The sequence below is a fragment of the Mastacembelus armatus genome, chromosome 7 (assembly GCF_900324485.2).
Source record: "Mastacembelus armatus chromosome 7, fMasArm1.2, whole genome shotgun sequence".
Taxonomy (NCBI): domain Eukaryota; kingdom Metazoa; phylum Chordata; class Actinopteri; order Synbranchiformes; family Mastacembelidae; genus Mastacembelus; species Mastacembelus armatus.
The window spans coordinates 4,871,507-4,891,108 of record NC_046639.1 but is presented as its reverse complement, the minus strand read 5'-3'; the positions used below and the strand labels follow the sequence as shown (position 1 = coordinate 4,891,108).

At 40.3% G+C, this 19,602-nt stretch overlaps 3 protein-coding genes across 4 annotated transcripts; 1 reads left to right on the top strand and 2 right to left on the bottom strand.

The window, feature by feature from the left end:
* Positions 1-584: 584 nt before the first annotated feature.
* Positions 585-8,916, bottom strand: wnt7ab (wingless-type MMTV integration site family, member 7Ab). Its single transcript, XM_026332948.1, has 4 exons — positions 8,581-8,916; positions 7,748-7,974; positions 4,926-5,197; positions 585-2,528 (listed from the first exon to the last, which is right to left on the bottom strand). Exons 1-4 carry the CDS (start codon positions 8,649-8,651, stop codon positions 2,046-2,048), a joined length of 1,053 nt encoding a protein of 350 aa, XP_026188733.1. The 5' UTR covers positions 8,652-8,916; the 3' UTR covers positions 585-2,045.
* Positions 8,917-9,619: 703 nt separating this feature from the next.
* fbxw12 (F-box and WD repeat domain containing 12) lies at positions 9,620-13,363 on the top strand. Of its 2 annotated transcripts, none has more exons than XM_026332946.1 (10): positions 9,620-9,794; positions 9,884-9,921; positions 10,007-10,173; positions 10,250-10,374; positions 10,674-10,880; positions 10,975-11,139; positions 11,328-11,538; positions 12,239-12,420; positions 12,554-12,684; positions 12,897-13,363. In XM_026332946.1, exons 1-10 carry the CDS (start codon positions 9,696-9,698, stop codon positions 12,994-12,996), a joined length of 1,425 nt encoding a protein of 474 aa, XP_026188731.1. In that variant the 5' UTR covers positions 9,620-9,695; the 3' UTR covers positions 12,997-13,363. The 2 variants fall into 2 exon arrangements, with proteins under 2 accessions (XP_026188731.1, XP_026188732.1); XM_026332947.1 differs by having other exon boundaries at positions 9,663-9,783.
* Positions 13,364-13,495: 132 nt separating this feature from the next.
* Positions 13,496-16,695, bottom strand: ptpdc1b (protein tyrosine phosphatase domain containing 1b). Its single transcript, XM_026332945.2, has 9 exons — positions 16,650-16,695; positions 16,171-16,336; positions 15,970-16,050; positions 15,729-15,847; positions 15,518-15,655; positions 14,404-15,407; positions 13,972-14,154; positions 13,730-13,840; positions 13,496-13,630 (listed from the first exon to the last, which is right to left on the bottom strand). Exons 1-9 carry the CDS (start codon positions 16,693-16,695, stop codon positions 13,496-13,498), a joined length of 1,983 nt encoding a protein of 660 aa, XP_026188730.1.
* Between the last annotated feature and the right edge of the window lie 2,907 nt (positions 16,696-19,602).

Here is a 19,602-nt window from a genome sequence, read left to right as displayed (position 1 = left end):
ATCTGTAACGACTGTGGGCTTTAGCATCGTTAACATTTCCCTGACACGTCGGCCGGCCTCTCTTGGAAACTGCCCTGCATTTTCTCTGCTGTGCTGGAGTTGTTGTAGCAACTAGTGGCCCAGGAGTGAATGAAGCAGATGTGCAAGTCATCTATCACCTGACAGCTCCCACTCCCCCGACTGAGCAAGTCATCACTGTGACAGTCTGCCCGACCAGTCTCATCAATTACACTGGTACCCTACCATTAGAGCACAAACACTTTTCTCCTCGGACACATTCAGCTGCTTGCCAGTCTGCAAGATGGGCCCTCAATTAAGCCTGAATAGCTTTCCCTTCTGAAAGAAGACATCAATTTCTTTGGCCCACATTTTACTTGTAGGATAAGCTCTTTAAAGCTGATTCTGGTGATGTAATATTTGAGAAAATTTATCTTTATTTAATGGCCTGTGCCTGATAATGATGCAATTCAGAAGCACAACATAGCTATTGATAAAGATTTACTTTGATGTTCATTTGAAAGTAAAAGCAATGACTCTTAGTTAATTGACTCTCATTTAATGAGCAATTACAGTAATTTATGGCATAAAAGTTCAACAGCTACACTGCTACACTGGTTTATGGCGAGGAAATGTTGAGATCAGTGGTATTTTTCTTCAATATTATACACTAAGTCATTTTTGACTGGCCAGTTACAACATATTACAGCTGCTCAAACATGTTTTAACCTTGCAAAACTATTGCAACTCACATGTATCTTTATAGTATGGCATTTGCATTTTTTTTCTTTTGCCAAGATCAGAGTGAGATTAGATGTATCCAGAAGCAATAATGGAAATCTTGTCTTGTTAGTGTTATTCTGAACCTGTATTCCATCAGTAGTAGTCATGAAATGCAGTAAACACAGATATTCGAACACAGACACATATAAACAGTTTCTATCACTTATAGTATACAAGTATGACAGTGACAGCAGTGGGCAACTTACATATATCAACTTTTTTCACAGGGGATTTAAAAACAGGAGTCATGGTCGAAATCTGACATTGAATATGCAAAAGATATAAATAAGACATTCATATAAAAATAGGCTTTTACAAAATATACTCTGTTAACCAATATTTACCAAAAGTGGAAAATGTGCCCATTTGAAGAAGTCTTGTTAAGCTAAATCAGCTTGAAGTGAACAACGTCACTGGAGACAATAGAGCCAACAGCCTCTTACTCCGGTCAGTGGGATTCTCTGAACTAGCAGCAAACAAAGGGAAGACAGACTCATGAGAAGGTGAGAAGGCTGAATTGCCTGCAGCAGTTTCATCTGGAATGACAACTTATTATTCCAGGTAGGTTCAAATCCAGTGTGTTAACCATGGACAAGTTTCAATTGCTTTAATAAACTAAAACCTCCCAGCATTTTTGATCCAATATAGACAAAATCAGTAGTGTTTTTTAATAGAATAAATTAATATTAATTATTTTCATTCTCTAAATACAGTATGTTAAATATTCCAAATGGCTGTGTCATTTCATCTGTGCACAGGGAGTGAAAACTAAGGCAGCGAGTGCTGCCCAGCGATCACATCCACCATAATTCATTTGCATTAGCTAAGTCAAAATGTCCATTTAGCTTAAATCATGACATCTTGTTTCAGCGACTCACACTGCACTCATCCATATGTCCCATATGCCAGGGTACAGCTTTTCCCTTAACAGTGTTTGTCAGACTGTTTCTATCCTGTACCCCAACAACAACACAACAGTCCAAGAAGAGGGGTGAAGAGAGTTGTGTGCAAAACAGTCATGACGCCCCATCCTCCACTTACTGTATACACAGTTACAGTAGTTCCTCATTATGTATGAAACAACTGCTATATCAAACTTCTTGTGAAGTTTAGCAGTCCCAGTTTGTCCAGGACAGCACAAAGGCATGAACACACACCCTCACATGCATCGTCTCTCACACACACACACACACACACACACACACACACACACACACACACACACACACACACACACAGAGACACACACCATCCAATAAATATTCTCATTTGCATGTGTACACCTCTGTCCTCTCACTGCAGGTGTTGCATTTAACGTAGCAGCACCACAGGAACTTGCAGTTACACTGCCAGACGCGGGAGTACTGGTGTGTGTTGTATCCCCGTCCACAGCACATCAAGTCACAGCCGCTGATGTGCTGCATCATAGTCTTGTTGCACACCCTGCCCTGTGTCCCTAAGCTCCCCGTCAAAGGGTCCGCCTCACAGTAGTTAGGTGACTTGTCTATGTACACCAGGTCTGTATCCATGGGCTTCCGGTAAGAGTAAGGCTTCTTGATCTTGAGGAATTTAGGGCGCTTGTTGCGGCTGGCTTTGACTGGTTCCACGTGCACCGCATGGGCATACTTCTCCTTGAGAATGTAGCCAAGCTCGCGAAACTTGGGAAGTGTAGTCCAGCAGGTTTTGGTGGTGCAGGAGCCTGAGACACCATGACACTTGCATTCCAGTCGCATATTCTTCTCCAGGACCTAGACACACAAAAACAACTTAGTGATGTAGAAACAACTGGAAACTGTAAAAGGTGAGATTGAGTTTTATTCTTCAAAAATGTTGAATTAAAATGTATGCAGGGTTTACATTGTCAGAAACCGGAGGTACTTCAATATTTCAGCATTGTACTTCAAGGTAAGTGTCAAACATGCAACTCAATAACAATGTGACTGATAAATATACTATGGTTGGGATTAAATACAGCCCCACCACAGAGCAGTGTGATACCATACACACAGAAGCCAAAATAATGTATCAGATTTCAGGCTCTCTGTGTGTAGTTGCTACACACAACACACAAATGTCAAGAGTGACTGTACAAGGTGCTGAATGACTAGGATTACTGCTAAACCCTGCACTGATGACAATGAGAAATGCCACTGAATGGAACTAACTTTCATTAGCAACAAGGTTAATTGAAATTTTGTTTTTTTTTTTAATGCCAGCTGCTTGGTATGCAATATGGTCTCCCAAAGCCTTTGACAAGATATTTATGCTTGTGTTCTTGGCAAGTAAAAGGTAACACTAAAACCCAAATTCAGGCATGTGAACAAGGACCAAAAAACAACTTTTCCCTGAGCAAACCACTTCATAAAAACCCTTGGCCTCAGCTCCCTAATCCATCAGTTGTTCTGTGACCAACACTTGTGACAGCCTTTGTCTGGATGTCTACGAACAGGGAGCTGTGAACTGCGCTGCTGCTCAATGTCACTGCTTTTGATTAGCATAAATAAAGAAGGAGGAGGGGGAGATGACTGTCAACAAAGAGAGTCTATTTGTTAGCAGAAAGAATAGGAAGGAAGGAAAATTTGAAAAAAGTTTGAATCTACAAGTACAGTCTTTTCCCTGGAAGGCCATTTATCTGTCCAGATAAATCCATTTGAATTCATGGTCTTGAAATGCATGCAGAAAATGATCTGCTCTGTACAACTGTGTGTGAGGAGGCTTTTCAGCCACTGTGTTGGACGTGTTGGTTGTGTGAATCAGGCAAATTTGGCACGGTGAGAGCACAGGAGTTAACTTGAGCAAAGCTGCTCTTTTATTCTTCACTAACTCCAACTTCACTTTAGTTGCTTGGCACATTATTTCACTCTGTTTTTAACCGCTAGACTCACTGGAGTCTCTTTGTAACTCTGTCTTCTGCAGCCATGCATGCAGAAAAGCCATCAAATGAGCAGATTAACAGATCAACACAAATTTTTCTCTGGTAAATTCATAGCATTTCCTTAAAATTAGTTATTTTTTAAATAAAAGTTGTCATTTTATTGTTATGTGGCAGCAAACATATCCAATTGCAAAGTATATAAAACCTGATTTTGAATGAATGAAGATCCAATTTAGGCCTTATACCTAATGATTGAATTAAAACCGTGGATTAAAGTTGATAAGCACATGGATTGTAAAAATACTGTGTAGTACCAGAAGAAGACATAGTACTTGGTGATCAAACCTAGTAACCAAACAGATAACACCCATGAAGCGCATGTACAAGAACACTGCACCTGATGTGGCTTTATGATATTAGAGAAACTGTATCCTGTCCCAGTGGTGCAAAGTGTGGGGGGACTGGGTTAATGCCTTTTTGTACAGTGTCAATCTGTTTTCAGAAATCTGGGCTGTAATCAAACCCTGCCACTTATACAGCTCTTCCCTTAAAAGCAGGCTTTTATTCCACTGCTTGTTTAATCTTGGCCCTATTGCCCAGGCCCTTGGCAAGGTTTACCCACACTATAGCATGGCATAGACCAGGCTTAACCACCACAATTGAGTCCTGACTTATACAGAGTGTCCATAAAGTCTCTTTACAATATAAAAAATATATTACAAAGGTGGCTCCAGCAGATCCCCGTGACCCTGGTTAAGGAATAAGCGGGTATAGAATATGGATGGATGGATATTAGAAAGGCAATTGATGAGATATCTTAATCAGATTTGTTCTATGTACTTAGTGGTTATCAAAGTTCTTTCTATGGGCTTATGTTAAAGTTATCGTCTATCGAACAAAGATACGGGACATCACTGATCTAAAACAAAAGATCACTGATGCCATTGCCACCATTGATGAGGCTATGCTACAGAGAACATGGCAAGAAATCGAGTACCATCTTAACGTGGTTTGTGCAACTAATGGTGCCCGTATAGAGATGTTTCAAATGAGGCAAAAAAACTTCAATAACTACTCCTCATTTTGTAATAATTTCCACATATTTGTCTCATCATTTGCTTTTAAAATATATTTTTTAAATTGTTAAGAAACTTTATGGACACCCTGTATATCAGCAGTGCCTTGAAAGAGTCATGGTGGAGATGGGGTTACATCTTTTGCATGTCAATGTATTGATTAAAAAGAGATAATCCTGTCACTAACCACCTACCTTGCGTCCCACCTCGTTATTATGAAGGTTCATGAGTGTCCTTGCATTCTGTTTGACCTCCCGAGCATCGATAAACACTTTGGAGAAGCCGAGGCCATAGCTGATGTCTGCAGAGCAGCCTCCCCACTTCCAGCCTTGGTCTTTGCTGTAGAAACCCTGCTTCTCCTTGTCACAGCTACAGTCACTCAGGTTACCCTGTGTGCAGGCAGCAGTAATGGCATGGGCCACCCCTGCTGCAATAATGGCGTAGGTGAAAGCAGCCTCTTTGCTTCCTAAGACAGGAGGGAAAAAAGAGGTGATGAAGAAAAATGCAAAGTTGGATTTTGTGAAATAGAGAAAGCTACAGCTTAAGGGCCCTTCAATTAGTACATCAAATTATTTTAGGAGCAAACAAATAGGAAGAAAGATTAATTATTCACAGTGTCTGTGCTTTCATCACAGTCTTACTGACATATCACTTAAGGGCTGCAGTGTTTTGAAACCTGACCTGAAACTGTCCTGTCCATGAACCAAAATGGCTGCTGGCAGTATAGTCAACAAAGCAGTATGAATAAAAGGGTTGTCGGCAAGGAAGGAATATTGATCTGCTCAGAAACTGTCACATTCTGTGTAAACTTATAAGGGACTGGCATCAGAATCTTCATCCTGCCGTTATCTCACCCAAGTCCAGCTAACAAATCATTTACACACACAGGGAAATATCGACAAATAACTAAAGATTAATCTGACAGCGCTCATAGACAGATCCTGAAGCAAAGTTCTTCAGTCAGATATTAAGCAAAGAAAATAACACTATGAAGAGGACGTCTAATGTATCTTATTCAAAGCCTTCTATTACGCAAACAAATCAATACCTTTTAATACAATGTCAACACAGGCCATAATGTTATAAACAGACAATCAAAAACAGGATCAACAAGTAGCAGGCTTCAGTTTTACATATGTGATTGATTATCATGCCAACAGGAAACATCCATTATATCTATGTGTAAATAAACTCCTCTTGTCTGTGTTTGTTCAAAACAAACACCATACCCTCTTTGTGTTTCCTCCTCCTACCCGGTTCACTATGTAAAGCTGCCATGTTTTTGATAAACATCTTGGATGTGTGCCTTTGCCATTGAAAAAAAGAAAACTCATATTGAGGCATCAATTATGTGGACGTTTTTATAGACTCGATGGGCTCTGAGCCAAAAAAGAAGGTGTGCCAGTGCAGTCAGTCAGCTCTGACTGCACCGTTGTTAATTTTTCCCCTGCAGTTCTGAGTGCATGAGTTCACCACAAGAGATGGTATGAATTCTTCAAAGTCTTGTAATGAAAGGTGGAAGATATTAAAAAAAATAAGTAAGTGGTCAAAAAAATGCAATTGCGTTTATAACCTGAAGAAGGAGTGTCAATTCACTGTTCTGCCATTTTCACTTCTCTTTCATCTCTACAGTGTCAGGGACCACTCCATATGGACCTCAGCTCATGCAGCTGACGAGCAACTACGATGTTCACCTGCAAGCTTAGTTGAGGTCCTTTAAACGGCTCAGTGCTGATGCGTCTTGTATTATGCATAAACAATATGTCAGTTCACTGGTGATTCCTCCTTTTACTTAAAGAACAATTGCCAGCTGCAGAGCCTGGGCATCAACAATGGCATTCATTTGCAACCATTCGCCTCCTATGCTAATCTGATCAGTGAAACCAATCTATTCGGTACGGCTGTCCAAGCCACAGACTTAAACTCCTCTTTTGGAAACACAGACCAAGACTCTGGATGGGCTAAAACCAGTCATTCACAGGACCATTCTCAGATACCAGTTTTCACTTCAGCAGCATGAAGAGATAATCCCTTCTTCCCAATAGCAGCAGCCAAGATGGCCTTAAACAGATGGCCAAAGGTGCTGACCATTGTATAAAAGTGTATTTGGAGTCTTTGTTTCACTTCAATAGCTGTGGCTGGAACAATGAATAAAATACAAGTCATTTTATTTATAAAAATCTAACATTTCTATGAAATTAAAATTGTTATTCAGAGTCACTTGTGTTGTTGACACACCTGTTACACTGGCTATAGCAATAAATCTATCATTAGAAAAAACACTGTACTTCATTAACCTTGGTATGGATATCTTTGATATTTGACAGATTTAATCCACCTTAAAAGTTTGACGCAGCCAAAGAACAAGCCACAAAACTACAAAACTACAGCCATGCGTTCAGCATTGCCTGAGTTCATCCTGTCTCCAGATGAAACTTCTGTCTCAGCAGCAGGAACACTGATTTGGACTCATTTGTTTCTCTAATTTAGTACTTTCAAGTCTTGTTTTCCTCTTGGCTTTTCTCTACTGTAACCTATACCCGTGGTAAGATCTACATCCTTACAGTGAGAACCCCGGCACCCATCACTAGACAGAATAAAGACCAGTGAAAATGTGTCTCTAGAGGCTCTGCTGGACTGAAAAGAAAGGCTGCCAACATTCACAAGCGCTTTGTTACAGAACTGGCTTCAGATACCTTTTATACATGCTCAGAAAGCCCTGCTCAGTGAAAAGTCTAGAGTGTAAATGACACAGGTTCTTTATGGGGTGCACCTTACACTGTGAATGTAACAATTTATGTGTCTAGATATTTGATGTAGACCAACTGCACCAGCAATGCAACTAAAATTGAAATTGCGAAGGATACCTAATTTTTTACGAAAAACAAAGAAGTAAAGGCAAAGACGCGCATTTTACGCACATAAATACGCAATAACGTGAGATGGTTGACAAATTGTGTTCACTGCTGAAGAAATGCTTCAAACGGTAAACAAACTTTAACAGACAGCAACATACCCACTTTCAACTCTTTTCCGAAGACTGTCCTCTCTCCAAGCGCAGAGCAGTTCCAGCGCCCGTTTTTGAACTGAAACTGACACTCATTGATGCCCATTTGGACTCCCTCTCCGATGACGATAATAGCATCGGGGCGACTCTGGCAGATAATCCGTTGTCTGGGGGCCAAACCGGGGATCTTGTTACAGATTATGCTCGCACCTAGGGCCACCACCGACGAGAAGCCACTGTGATTGGAAGACGGATAGGACTGAGAAACAGCAGCCAATAAACATTTATTGTTCACTCCTAAAGTATTGTTGTTATTGTTGGTTTTAGTTTAATATCATATATGACAATCAACATATTTCTCCTTTTTGGTTTATTAAGTGTGATCCCAATTTCAGTATTACCCTGTGGAGACTGATAGTTTGACTGGGATGTTTGTATTTGAACAATATAATGCATTGCACCATTTATTGATTTCCCTTAATCCATTTCATGAATTAATTTCAGCGGGGAATTTAGTGGTCTCTGATTTTACGGTCCACCAAAAGGCAGATTTTGAAGTTAAGCTTTATTAAAGTTACTGCTCCACCTAAACGTTGTGTCATTATGAGTCTTAGGCTTTAAAGATATAGTGAAGGAAATGCCGTCAGGTGATAAGCACGTAGTTGCCTCCAATCTATGTGAGATAAGTTTACGCTTTTCACTAAACGTTTTATCATTTCGAAAAATCTACTGTCTTAGGAGCAAACGTCAGACACAACATACAGCGGGAAACACCTACTGTCTCGTGTGTGGTAGAATAACGTAGGCTGCAACAGAGTAATGAGAAGTCAAACGCAGCTCACCCAATTTTCAGATAAACAATTCCTAGACAAAGTAAAACTCTTAAAATCCAGCGTCGTGTTCTCCGACTCATTGCGGCCTCGCTCTCAGTTTCATGCAACGATTTTTGGAGCTGATGAATAACTCGCTTATTCTCCGATCGATCACAGGCCAGGTAACTCCAAAGGAACTCCAAAAATGACGAAAAGCATCAAAAACTAGGACACCTCGGGAACTTTTACGAACCGCCGGCTACTGGGTGTCATCCAAACTCCCTGTACGTGGCCCCCTTTCGCTGGGCCCTCTTGTCATTGCGAGGGTGTCACAGGTAACCTTTGGGGTGAGCAAGTGCGATTATCTCTTTCTCACAGCTCCTCTGCTACCCGCAGGTCTTGGTTATATATCAGGCTCATCTATCTGGGGCGTGTTCACAGGAGACATGGGGCCCTACTGAAGAATCCCGCCAGGGCTGAATCTCAACACACACACACACACACACATGCACACACACACACACACACACACACACACACACACACTTACAAACTCCTCTGCTGTGAATTCATCTTGACTGATTTGGATTCTATTTACAAGGTTTCATGTGGGTCAGGGCTCGATTTAATGCTGCCATAAGTTTGGATTTGCTTTAGTGGAATTAACAGTAATTTCCACACTTGTCACGAACAGACGCCAAACATTTGCAGGGAAGTAACATTAAAGCAAGACAAGTAAGATGCACTGATTTTTAGGTTAATTAGATGAATTATTACCTCAGAAACAGACACAGACTGAAAAGCACCTCATTCTCGCCTGTTATATTTCACCATAACATTTAAGACACGCACTTATCTCTTTTAATTTATTTATATACAAAATTAAATGTATCCTCGTGTCAGATTTATAATGCATGTATGCGCGCTGCCGATTGTGCGTCTCCATGGATGTGATCGCTCCACGCATCTTCTATCTTTTTATTATGGCGACATCTGGCGGTGAAGATGGGGCTTTGCGGATAAAATGACAAACGATTCCTCATTCTTGTCCCTGTGCTATTCCCGTAGTTTGTCCTGAGTTGTTGCTGTTGCTACTTAGACTAGCGAGGTTTTTGGCGAGAGGGTGCAAGATTATCGATGTCAGTATGGACCATCACCACCCGCGTTTGATCGATGATTGCCTAATAAGTATCTTTACATTCCTGGACGAGGAAGATTTAATCAGGGCCTCAGGTGTGTGTAAGGTAAGAAGCTTTCTGCATGCGGAAGTAGCAGCCTGTTAATAAAGAAATACTTTGCAGGAGTGGATGATTTGTGTCTGGTTACATTTCAGCAGTGGCATGAAGCTTCAGAGACGCCTTGGTTATGGAGGTGAGCTGCCTATAGTCTTTTAAATTGTCAGCACACACGATAGTGAAGTAGCTTGATATTATTATTATTCTTGTGATCCCGACAGGAGGATGTGTCTGCAGCGCTGGAGCTTCTGTAATCTTGCTGTGTTGGGGAGTGAACATGCCAATCAATCATGGAAGAGATACTTTCTGCGACGTCGCCACTTAGAGATGAAGATGACGAAAGGCCGGACAGGAGGTTACACCTGTAAAACCTTCAGGGGACACACAGGTTGGCTGTCTTTCTGTCCTTTCCTTTACACGTCTCATCTGGTTTTTGTATCTGACGTGCGCATGTCGCCCTTCAGACAGGGTGGTGGGGTTAGTGTACCTGCAGGGGAACTCGGCCCAGCATCCTGACCTGTGGAGCAGCAGTGCCACGGTCTGCAGCGCTTCCACTGATGGTACAGTCCGAGCCTGGAACATCCAAAATGTCAGTGCCAAGGCTGCAGCGTCCTCATGCGTGTAGCCAGTGTAGTATATTTTGTTAGGAGGCACAGCCTGATTACATCTGTTCGACTGTGTTTCTTGATTTGTTTTTATACCTTATTTGTTTATTTAGATGAAAGCAGTAATATGTACTCATGTATATAATCATGTGCTATTCCAAGCCTTTTGTCCGTGGATTGATTCCACTACTGAAACATCATTTCTCCCATTGTTTTTCCTGCTTGGTCTAAAGTTGCAGTGCAGTCAATGCAGATGATGGCATTTGCCTTTTTTACCTCTCAGGGTGAGCTCCTGTGGTGCAGTCCTGTGCAGAGCCCTTTGGCAGGGCTTATAGTTGATGAACGCCATGAGGTTGTGATCACTGCAGATTCCACAGGACTCATCAAGACCTGGCAGGCCCAGACTGGCCAGGAGGTGGCCTCCTTTTCTGCTGCATCTCCGCAATGTACATTACTGCAGTACAGTATCAATAATGATTGGTTTCTGACTGTGAGTAAACACTGAATTTTCTGGTTTCACATATGAAGATACTGTAATTGTTTTGAGTAAAGTAACATGTGATTCTTCTTATATTTTCTTCTAGGTTGGAACCAGTCAGGGATCTCTGTGCACACTAGCTGATTCAGAACTGACTAAAAAGTCCAGCATAATGGTGTGTGACACCTTTAAAGTCAACATACTCCTGGTTTCACCTGACAAGAAATGGATCATGGCTGGGACCAAGGACAATGATGATCTAAGTCCAAAGGTATTCCTGGTGGTCTCTGACAGCCTGATTTTATATTTGTGTTTCCTGCTCTGCTCTGTTCTCGTGTGTGTATTGTTACTACAGTACCTTCTTGTAAATGACAAGATTGGAAAATAGATGTTTATAGATAAGAATAATGAAACATTAATGCACATTTCCTAGATTTCTGTTGTTTGATTGGTTGCCAGGTAATTTACACTGAGAGTCTGACCTCTCCGCCTGAGGACGAAGATCCTCTGTGCCACTCTGTGCCAGTCATTGGGTGCCAGGCTGCTGTCTTCATACCCACACAGCCTGCCAGACTGGCCGTTATCCACTGCAGCAACCACCAAAACAACAAAGCCCTCACTGTGTTTGATGTCAGCATTAAAAAGACCAAGTACAAGACAGAGATCCAGGGTGAGGACTGAGATATGTGGAGAATGACTAGTAATAGACTTTATATCTGATACTGACTTTTATGTTAGCCATTAGAGAATAATAGCCAAATTGTGAATCATTCTAGAAAAAAATATTTTTAATCACAGGGTGATGTGGGACTTGATATATTCATTGTGTAGTTTGCCTACTGCCATGGACAGGCCATTACTTCAGTACATTTTTAATTTCAACCAAACGCTATCTGCAAACACTATCTATAGCTCAATGAAATAAAAAAGTTCCTCTATCTTAAATATCATTTTTCACACCAGCTTCTGAAGATCAGAGTTTTATTTCACATCATTATACACTGATGTTCAGTAACCAGAACTGAGAGAAACTGATCCAAAACAGGAAAGAACTACATTTACTGTACGGCACCAGTTTCTATAGGCCAGTATGCAGGACACCCAGATGTCACACTGAATGTAGTTATTGTTCATACCTGTTCACACAGTAAGTGGTATCTGCTCTCTAGAGTCAGCCCATGGTTCTGTCAAGGGTCACTCTAGAACATGGAGGAACTTGAAATAGATGTAATATGAGAAGATTGAGTGAAAGTGGGCACCCCAAAATTATACATATCATCACAGAATAAATTCTGTTATTACAATTTATGAGTTTAATTAAAGGATTTGTCCTCAAAGAAGTTGTTTTTAAAAATCTCTTTTCACTGTAGTCCAGCAGGTGGAGTCGTTCTCCTTGACACTGAACACCAGGACCTCACACATCTTTCTTGAAGCCAAAGACAGCAACTGCTTAGTGCTGGCAGCTGACCAGGAGCTATGGGTCTACTCTCTGAAAGGAGCCCTGCTTGCTACCTTTAAAGAGCATACTATGCCTATCTCTTCTATATGTGTGGTAAGCTGTTTTCTCATATGGGATTCAGTAAAATACCCCCTTCTGCTCTTTGTTTTACAAAGTGCCATTTAACCTCTGTGTGAAAAGTGCAGACACCCGAAAACCAGCAGTTTGAGTTGTCTTAACATTACAGGATAGCTTTCGTGTGGTGACGGCATCTCAGGACCTCTCCTTACGAGTACTGACATGGAGAAGTGACAGAGACCATGGGCTGACTCTAGATAGCAGATACCACTTACTGGGAGGCTCCCATACAATGTCCAGGTACTGTACCCTGTGGCATTTTAGTATCTGTCTGCAATATCAACACCAGCCAAGTTAGTCTCAGTGATTAATGTATCTCATTACTACCTGCCTGAATACAGGTATTTTCTGTGTTTAATAAGATAAATATCAATATGATGACATTTGCACCATCTTTATGTTGCTTTCATTTACTAATGTTCTTACTTTATACTTTGTGTTCTTTGTTGTAGAGGATTCACTCATGTTAAATGTGATTACTCCAGCATCGTGGCCACAGTAGAAGGGAAAGATGGGAAAGACGTCTTAAAAGCTTATTCTTTCACCTCCTGAGCCACATTGACCCACAGAAAAGTGCCTCCATGCAATTTGCACCACCCACTGGAAGGAGTAATATCTGCTTTTATTATAGATTGTTTATCGTGTACTGGATGCTTGCTGCGATGCTCTTTGGTATTTCTATGTTTACCAAAAAGATAATGTAACTAAATAACACTGTGTTGGTGGAAAGGCATTGATACATTGTGTGATACAGCTAGAGGCTTGATTTAGGAGCTGAGGTATGTCAGTGTTGTATATGACCAGGCTTAAGGCAGGCATAATGTGTGCAAGAAATATTCTGGTCATCTGGTTTTTAATATGTTACCTCCATTCTCTGCCTGTTTGTTATGAGTGAATTAAACTACAAAGTGCACATGTCCATATTTAGCTCATCTTGACAAATCAGTTTATACATTTTAAATAACTTTGTTACAAGGCACTAAAGCAGCATTTTTCTTTCAAGCTTTCATATGTATGTTCATATGGTGCACCTCATTTACATATCTGATACCTATGTAAAAGAGAGTAGAGCCATGGGTGCTTCATTTGCTTTGATGGCAAAAAGTCTCATGTTCTCAAGGACACACATAAGGACTGCAGTCATGGATTCGTAGACTTTTCTCTCCTCCTCTGAGTTAATATCCATCTGTTTGAAGGTAAATGAAATTCTTAAGTTAATCAGTGATGATGAAATTAATTTGTTGAAATACAGGACAAATTAAATAAAATCTTTTGCTTTTTTTACCCAAGTGAAAGCCTTGATGGTACGACTCAGGAATGCATTTTCAACGTCTTTTGGTATTATCAGCATATGGGCCATACAATCCAGTATGCAGGTTAATGCTTCTTTTTGGGCCTGGTCAGAGGTGAAAAAGAGGATAAAACTTTAAACAAAGATAGCTTTTTTTTTTTTTTTTTTTTTGTCCAAACAATTTATTGTGATATTTCTGCTCTTTCAAACCACAATCAAACAGAGTAAGCTCTGACCCGGTCGAGGGTGTTGAGGACCGTTTGAGCATCAGTGCTTTCATACTTCAGGGCTTTGGCATCCTGAATGGAGATGACTGGTTCTTTAAGCTGCTCGAACCATGCCCACATGAGCCCAGTGAGGATGAAGGGATCCCGCTCCATACACAGCCTTTCCCATGCACCCCCTTGGTTCAGCTCGGTCTGCGCACATCACAGTCACATTAGACTGAGGAAACTTAGACACACTGTTCTGTTAAAGCCTGTTTGTGTAGAAATGTTATTTTTAGAATCTTATTTGTGTCGAACCAAATTACCGGCTCTAACATTTCATGTCATCCAGTGGATCCTTTTAATGACTCAGGACCGTAGTTTTTCATGAATATATAACACCTGATGTTTTGCTCTCCATTTCTACAAATACTGCTACAGCATTTGTATATGATCAGTTACCTGCCAGGCTAAGACTCTGCGCTTGTGATCTTCTTCCCCATCAAGAAAAAGGTCCACTGCCAGGGCCTGTGCCACTAGCAACCTCCTGGCATCCAGGGACAACTCTGACTGCAGGGTGATAAAGGGCACCTCTGATTGCTCCTCCTCTCTACCTTGAGATTTTGTCCCATTCATTGCTAACTCTTCCCTTTGCTCTGACTTCCATCTGGACAACATGCTACCCGTTCTGGTAGAGTCTGTGTTTCCCACAGACTCACTACGTTTGATGGTTTTCCACTTCACTTTCTTCAGGAGAATGGATCCATCTGTTTGCTTTTCTATATTTTGCCAAAGTGAGACTGTGGATCTGTTGTTATTCCAACCGTGACACTGGGATGAGAGTGATCGTGGGAGAGTGGACTCAGATGGAGAAATGGACATTTTAACACTACTCTGTGACACCGAGTCCAGAGATTGCGTGAGGAGGTTGAGCTGTGAGCCAAGTCGTCTCAGGTCAGACTCACTGTAGCTCAGACTTTTGCGATGGTAGAAAATGGGTGGCTCATTGAAATGTCTGGGTAAGGTGGGTGTACCTGGTAAGCGGGGCTCCTTTGCAAAGAAATCTGGGCCTAGTTTCTCAATCATGCTGAGAGTCATCTCTATGTCGTGAATATCGGGGGCCTCCAGAATGTCCTCCTCAATCACCTGTCGATTCTCTACGATGTCCAACAGCAATTTACACACTAGCTGGACAATCTTTGGCAGATGTCTCAGCTCCTTCCTTTCTGAACCATGCAGTATGTTCCTTTGGCGGTTCAGGTACTGGGACAGGTTGACTGGTTTGGATCGAGGCTGAGCACAGGAAAACACACTCCTCAAAGGGGTGAGGAACTGGACAAACTGTCTGATACAACGCAGTTGGCTTCGGGTCTGGATGGAATTGGGGCGTTTAGCACGTACATACAAAATAGCCTGGTTAGCAGTCATCCTGGTAGCATAGGCCAAGAAACAAGCTAAGAGCACACCTAGAGGGAAGAACGTGGAAAACCTTTATTGTATGTCAGATTGTGCAGGTGAAAGTTCAGACTATCCTGAATACTTAAAATACCTTGTTTAGCAGTCCTTAATAATGTACCTGTTCTGCCAAGACCAGCATGACAGTGGATTGCTATCTTTCCCTCCTGCAGAGCGAAGGCTATAACCTTCACCATGTCCAGCACAGTGGTGAGGTTGGGTACTCCATAGTCACCCCAGCCAAAATTATAAAAATAAACTGAAATAGTAAGACAATTTGAGTTACACTTGTGCAGCAGTACGGATATGGAATGATTGTTTAACGCACTTACTGTTGTTTTCCATAAAGACCTCGGGGTGGTATGAGAAGCCGCTCTCTGTTTCCAGAGGGTTTCCACAGCTAGCATGTTCACCAGGTATCTGCAGGTTGATCACTGTTTTAATACCATTCCTTCACACACACACACACACACACACACACACACACAAAAGAGACATATACACGTTCATTATCCTTATTTCCAAAGGTCTGGATTTATAGCCAGGAAACTGCTGAAACAAAGTTGTGCGTACCTTTTAAACTGATCAATAATGTTATATTTCTCAATGATTTCTGTCGACGGTCTGGACATAGCAAGAAGATGATCAGTAACCCTAAAATAATAAAATGTTAGTCGGATATGTAATACGTTATATTCTGCATTTTTGTACTCCAACTAACACAGCGTCTTGGTTGTATTATGAAACCTACTAAGGCAGAACAAACATGCGTACCAGGATGAGTAGAGGCCTTTTATAGCTTGTTGGTCATCACTCCAGTAACTTGGGTTGTCATATTTGCAATCCGGACCTCCACACCCAAGTGAGCATTGCATATGTCCAGGGACAACAGAACGTAGAGCTTCTCCTACTATAGTGTACTTTGCTCTGGGGGCTCTGACTGGAGTTATATCAGGGTGAAAGAATAAAATTAGTAGATTTGATATTACACAAATAAGCCTTAATCTAAAATTCAAAGTAATATAAATGTTGAAGTGAAGCAAAAACACTCAAATGTAGGTTGTTCTGCAACACCTAAATAGTTAAGATCATCAGTGGAGAGTGCTGACTTGTCTAATCCTTGTCTGGCATCAAAAATCTGCCATCAAAGCATTACAGTAAAAATAACTACACACTTTAATGTAACATTTTATCATTCGTAGATATCATTCATTGATATGTTTAATTAATGAGTCTTCACCATCTTTACTTACTGTATTCCATCAGAGCGCCACCTCTTGTCTTCGTATGGAGTGCCATAGGAACTGTCACTTAGACTGACATCCACATTCATTGCAAAGCCTGGGCACACATACCGTACATATATCTACCTTATTACACCATGTTATATGCTGTCCATAAACAAATGGTGCTGAAGGATGTACTCTATGTTTGAAACACACTGTTGTATAACCAGTTTCCAAGGCTTTCCCAGAGCCTGGAAAAGGCCTCTCATTAATGACTGCATTCAACTTTAGCTCCTTAGTAACCAATGTGTTTTCTACAAAACAGGATAAGTTTAAGAAAAGCACTTACTAATTGATTCAATATCAACATCACAAATCATATCTAGTCATAGTGGATGTAAAGCAGACATAATCCATTTTAATGACTTGGTTAGCTGCTATTAGTTGTTGGAAGCTTTACCTTATTAGAGAACAAAATTTAAGCTCATTCACCAATATCATTGTGCAAAATAGTCAGTATTGGATTAGTTAACAGGGAAAGAATGCAGTCTAAGAATGCGTACAACAAAATAAAATACACTTTATTATTAAAAACAGATTACCTGCAGTAGATGAAAAAAATGTTTGTATCCACCATCTCAGAACACCAATTGTTCACAGATAAAGTTGCCAACATTTCTGACATCAAGCTCCACAGCTCTGACGTTTTCTTTCCCTCTCCAGCTCTGTGAAAAGTCAATCCTGTGGCCTCACTTGATGTGATTGGTCTCAGATTATCCCTTTGTTGTGGGGCGGGGTGACAGTGACACATATTTGGCTATGTGCACTCCTTTTATGAAAGCCATCAATTTCACTGAGATGACAGATTCAAGTATGGGAATTAATTAAGCTCAAGAATGTGATGAAAAATAGCATGGTTTGTGTCCTATATAATTGACTCCATGCACAGGTTCCACCAGTCTACAGCTCTGGGGGTGCATAGGGCTATTCCTGACTCCCATTGGATTAGACTACTAATCTTATTACTGTACAGGGAAAAAATAGAACACCCACTACTTAAGAAAAACTCACACTTCTGCCTTCTGTTGAACTGTTATGTGATACAATGATCTACTTCACATTTGGTTTTTATAGAAATATAGCTTACATATTTTGTAAGCTATATTTTTATTGTCATTATTTAACACCTGTTTGTTTGAAAAGCTTCTCATCAAATTAATTACAGAATTGATATGCATGTCTATTGTTCTGAATAAGTAGAAACTGATTTGGGATTTTTCATGAGAGAGTTTAGATGATTTCTGAAAGCAATACACTTAAAGTCTCCTGTCCTGCTTACTACATATAGTGGGACATTAGTGACAGGGCAGAAGTAGATGTGATTTGCTTACTCTACACCTTGCTAAAGCTGGTTAGGTTTAGGTTCCTGAGGAGAGATCAGTTCATGAACATATAAATAAAAAAGCAAGACTTTTACCACAATAATACAGTCCAATGGGGGTGGTACCCGCATAAAAACATTTCTAGAGTCATATTTTAAATATTTGAAAAACTATAAACACTTATACTGTACACCTATAAACTTACCTGTTTTCTTGTTAAATAAAATCCCAGTGAGTTATTGTTGTTAATTACCTATTATCAATTTATTTATCGATCTGAAAAGCTTTATAGGGGAGAGAATCCCTGCAGTTAAAAGCAGGCGTAAGTTAGATGATAATGTAGCAAATTATGCTACTAATGCTAAATGTTTTTTAAAGTTATATAACATTTAACTTTACTACTTCAGTGAAGAATGGCAGTCACATTACACATTATAGACCACTGAAATTATGCTGTCATCCATAAATTAAAAAAATTCACATTCACATAATCCAGAAAGTGTTAACATCCCCACTAATAAAAATAGTTTTCTTTTTATCTCCATAGGGCAATAATAAGAACACTCAGTGAAAACAACAAATAATCACTGTTATTATTATTATTATTGTTGTTGTTGTTGTTATTTTTAGACCTCACAGTTTCTTTGTATGGGTCCTGTGTTCAAAAAATAAGAATGTGCTCTGAATTTCACCCATGGGGGATGAATAAAGTATCTATCTATCTATCTATCTATCTCTACCAAATGGTTGATCTGATTGTTTAAGGCCACATGACAAATCTACATAGCTGCATTGAAATAAACTCTTGGCTAATTAGCAAATCGCCACTAAATCATTTTTTTTTACAACGCTTCATATATTTGCCATGACATACAACTGAACGAGCAAAAACTGTAACTAAGGCATTTACCCTATAGACACATTGTACCTTCAATACAGGTAACCTCTGACTCCATGAATAGGCAATACAGCTATCTGGGAATATTAGGTAGCAACTTCATTAATAATAATAATCATAATCATCATCATCATCATCATCATCATCATCATCATCATCATCATCATGAATGAATAATTGTTACTTCGTTAATTTTTCCGACAGATGGCAGCAGATATACAAATGAGCTGCTGTTAGTTCTATTTCTACGACAACAAACTGCACGGGCAGATTTCCGTGCTCCACATAGGCAAGTAAACAAAGCCTTCTGGGAAATGTGTTCAGTTCCTGGCGTCGGTAGATCGCTCTCGTTGACTGCACATACTAAAAGTACGACATTTACCATCAGGCACTTCTGCTGCATAGGAGGTGCCATAGCGAGTTGCGTAGGCGCATCTTATTTCAGTGAACGGACTGTTTCAAACAAGGCGGTATACGTGCCATTGGACTACCGGAAGCTTCAAAATAAAGGACGCCAGTTATAATATTCGCAGAAAAATATCGATATATTTCAACACTCTATTTATTTTCTGTTATTTATATAGTTTTAATATTTGTAGTACCTGAAGGAAATGAATAAACCTGCACATACGCATGGTCTGAAGCTTATTTTGGTTTTACTTTGAAAGGTAGAGCCAGAAGTAGCGTTTCCTTTCTCATC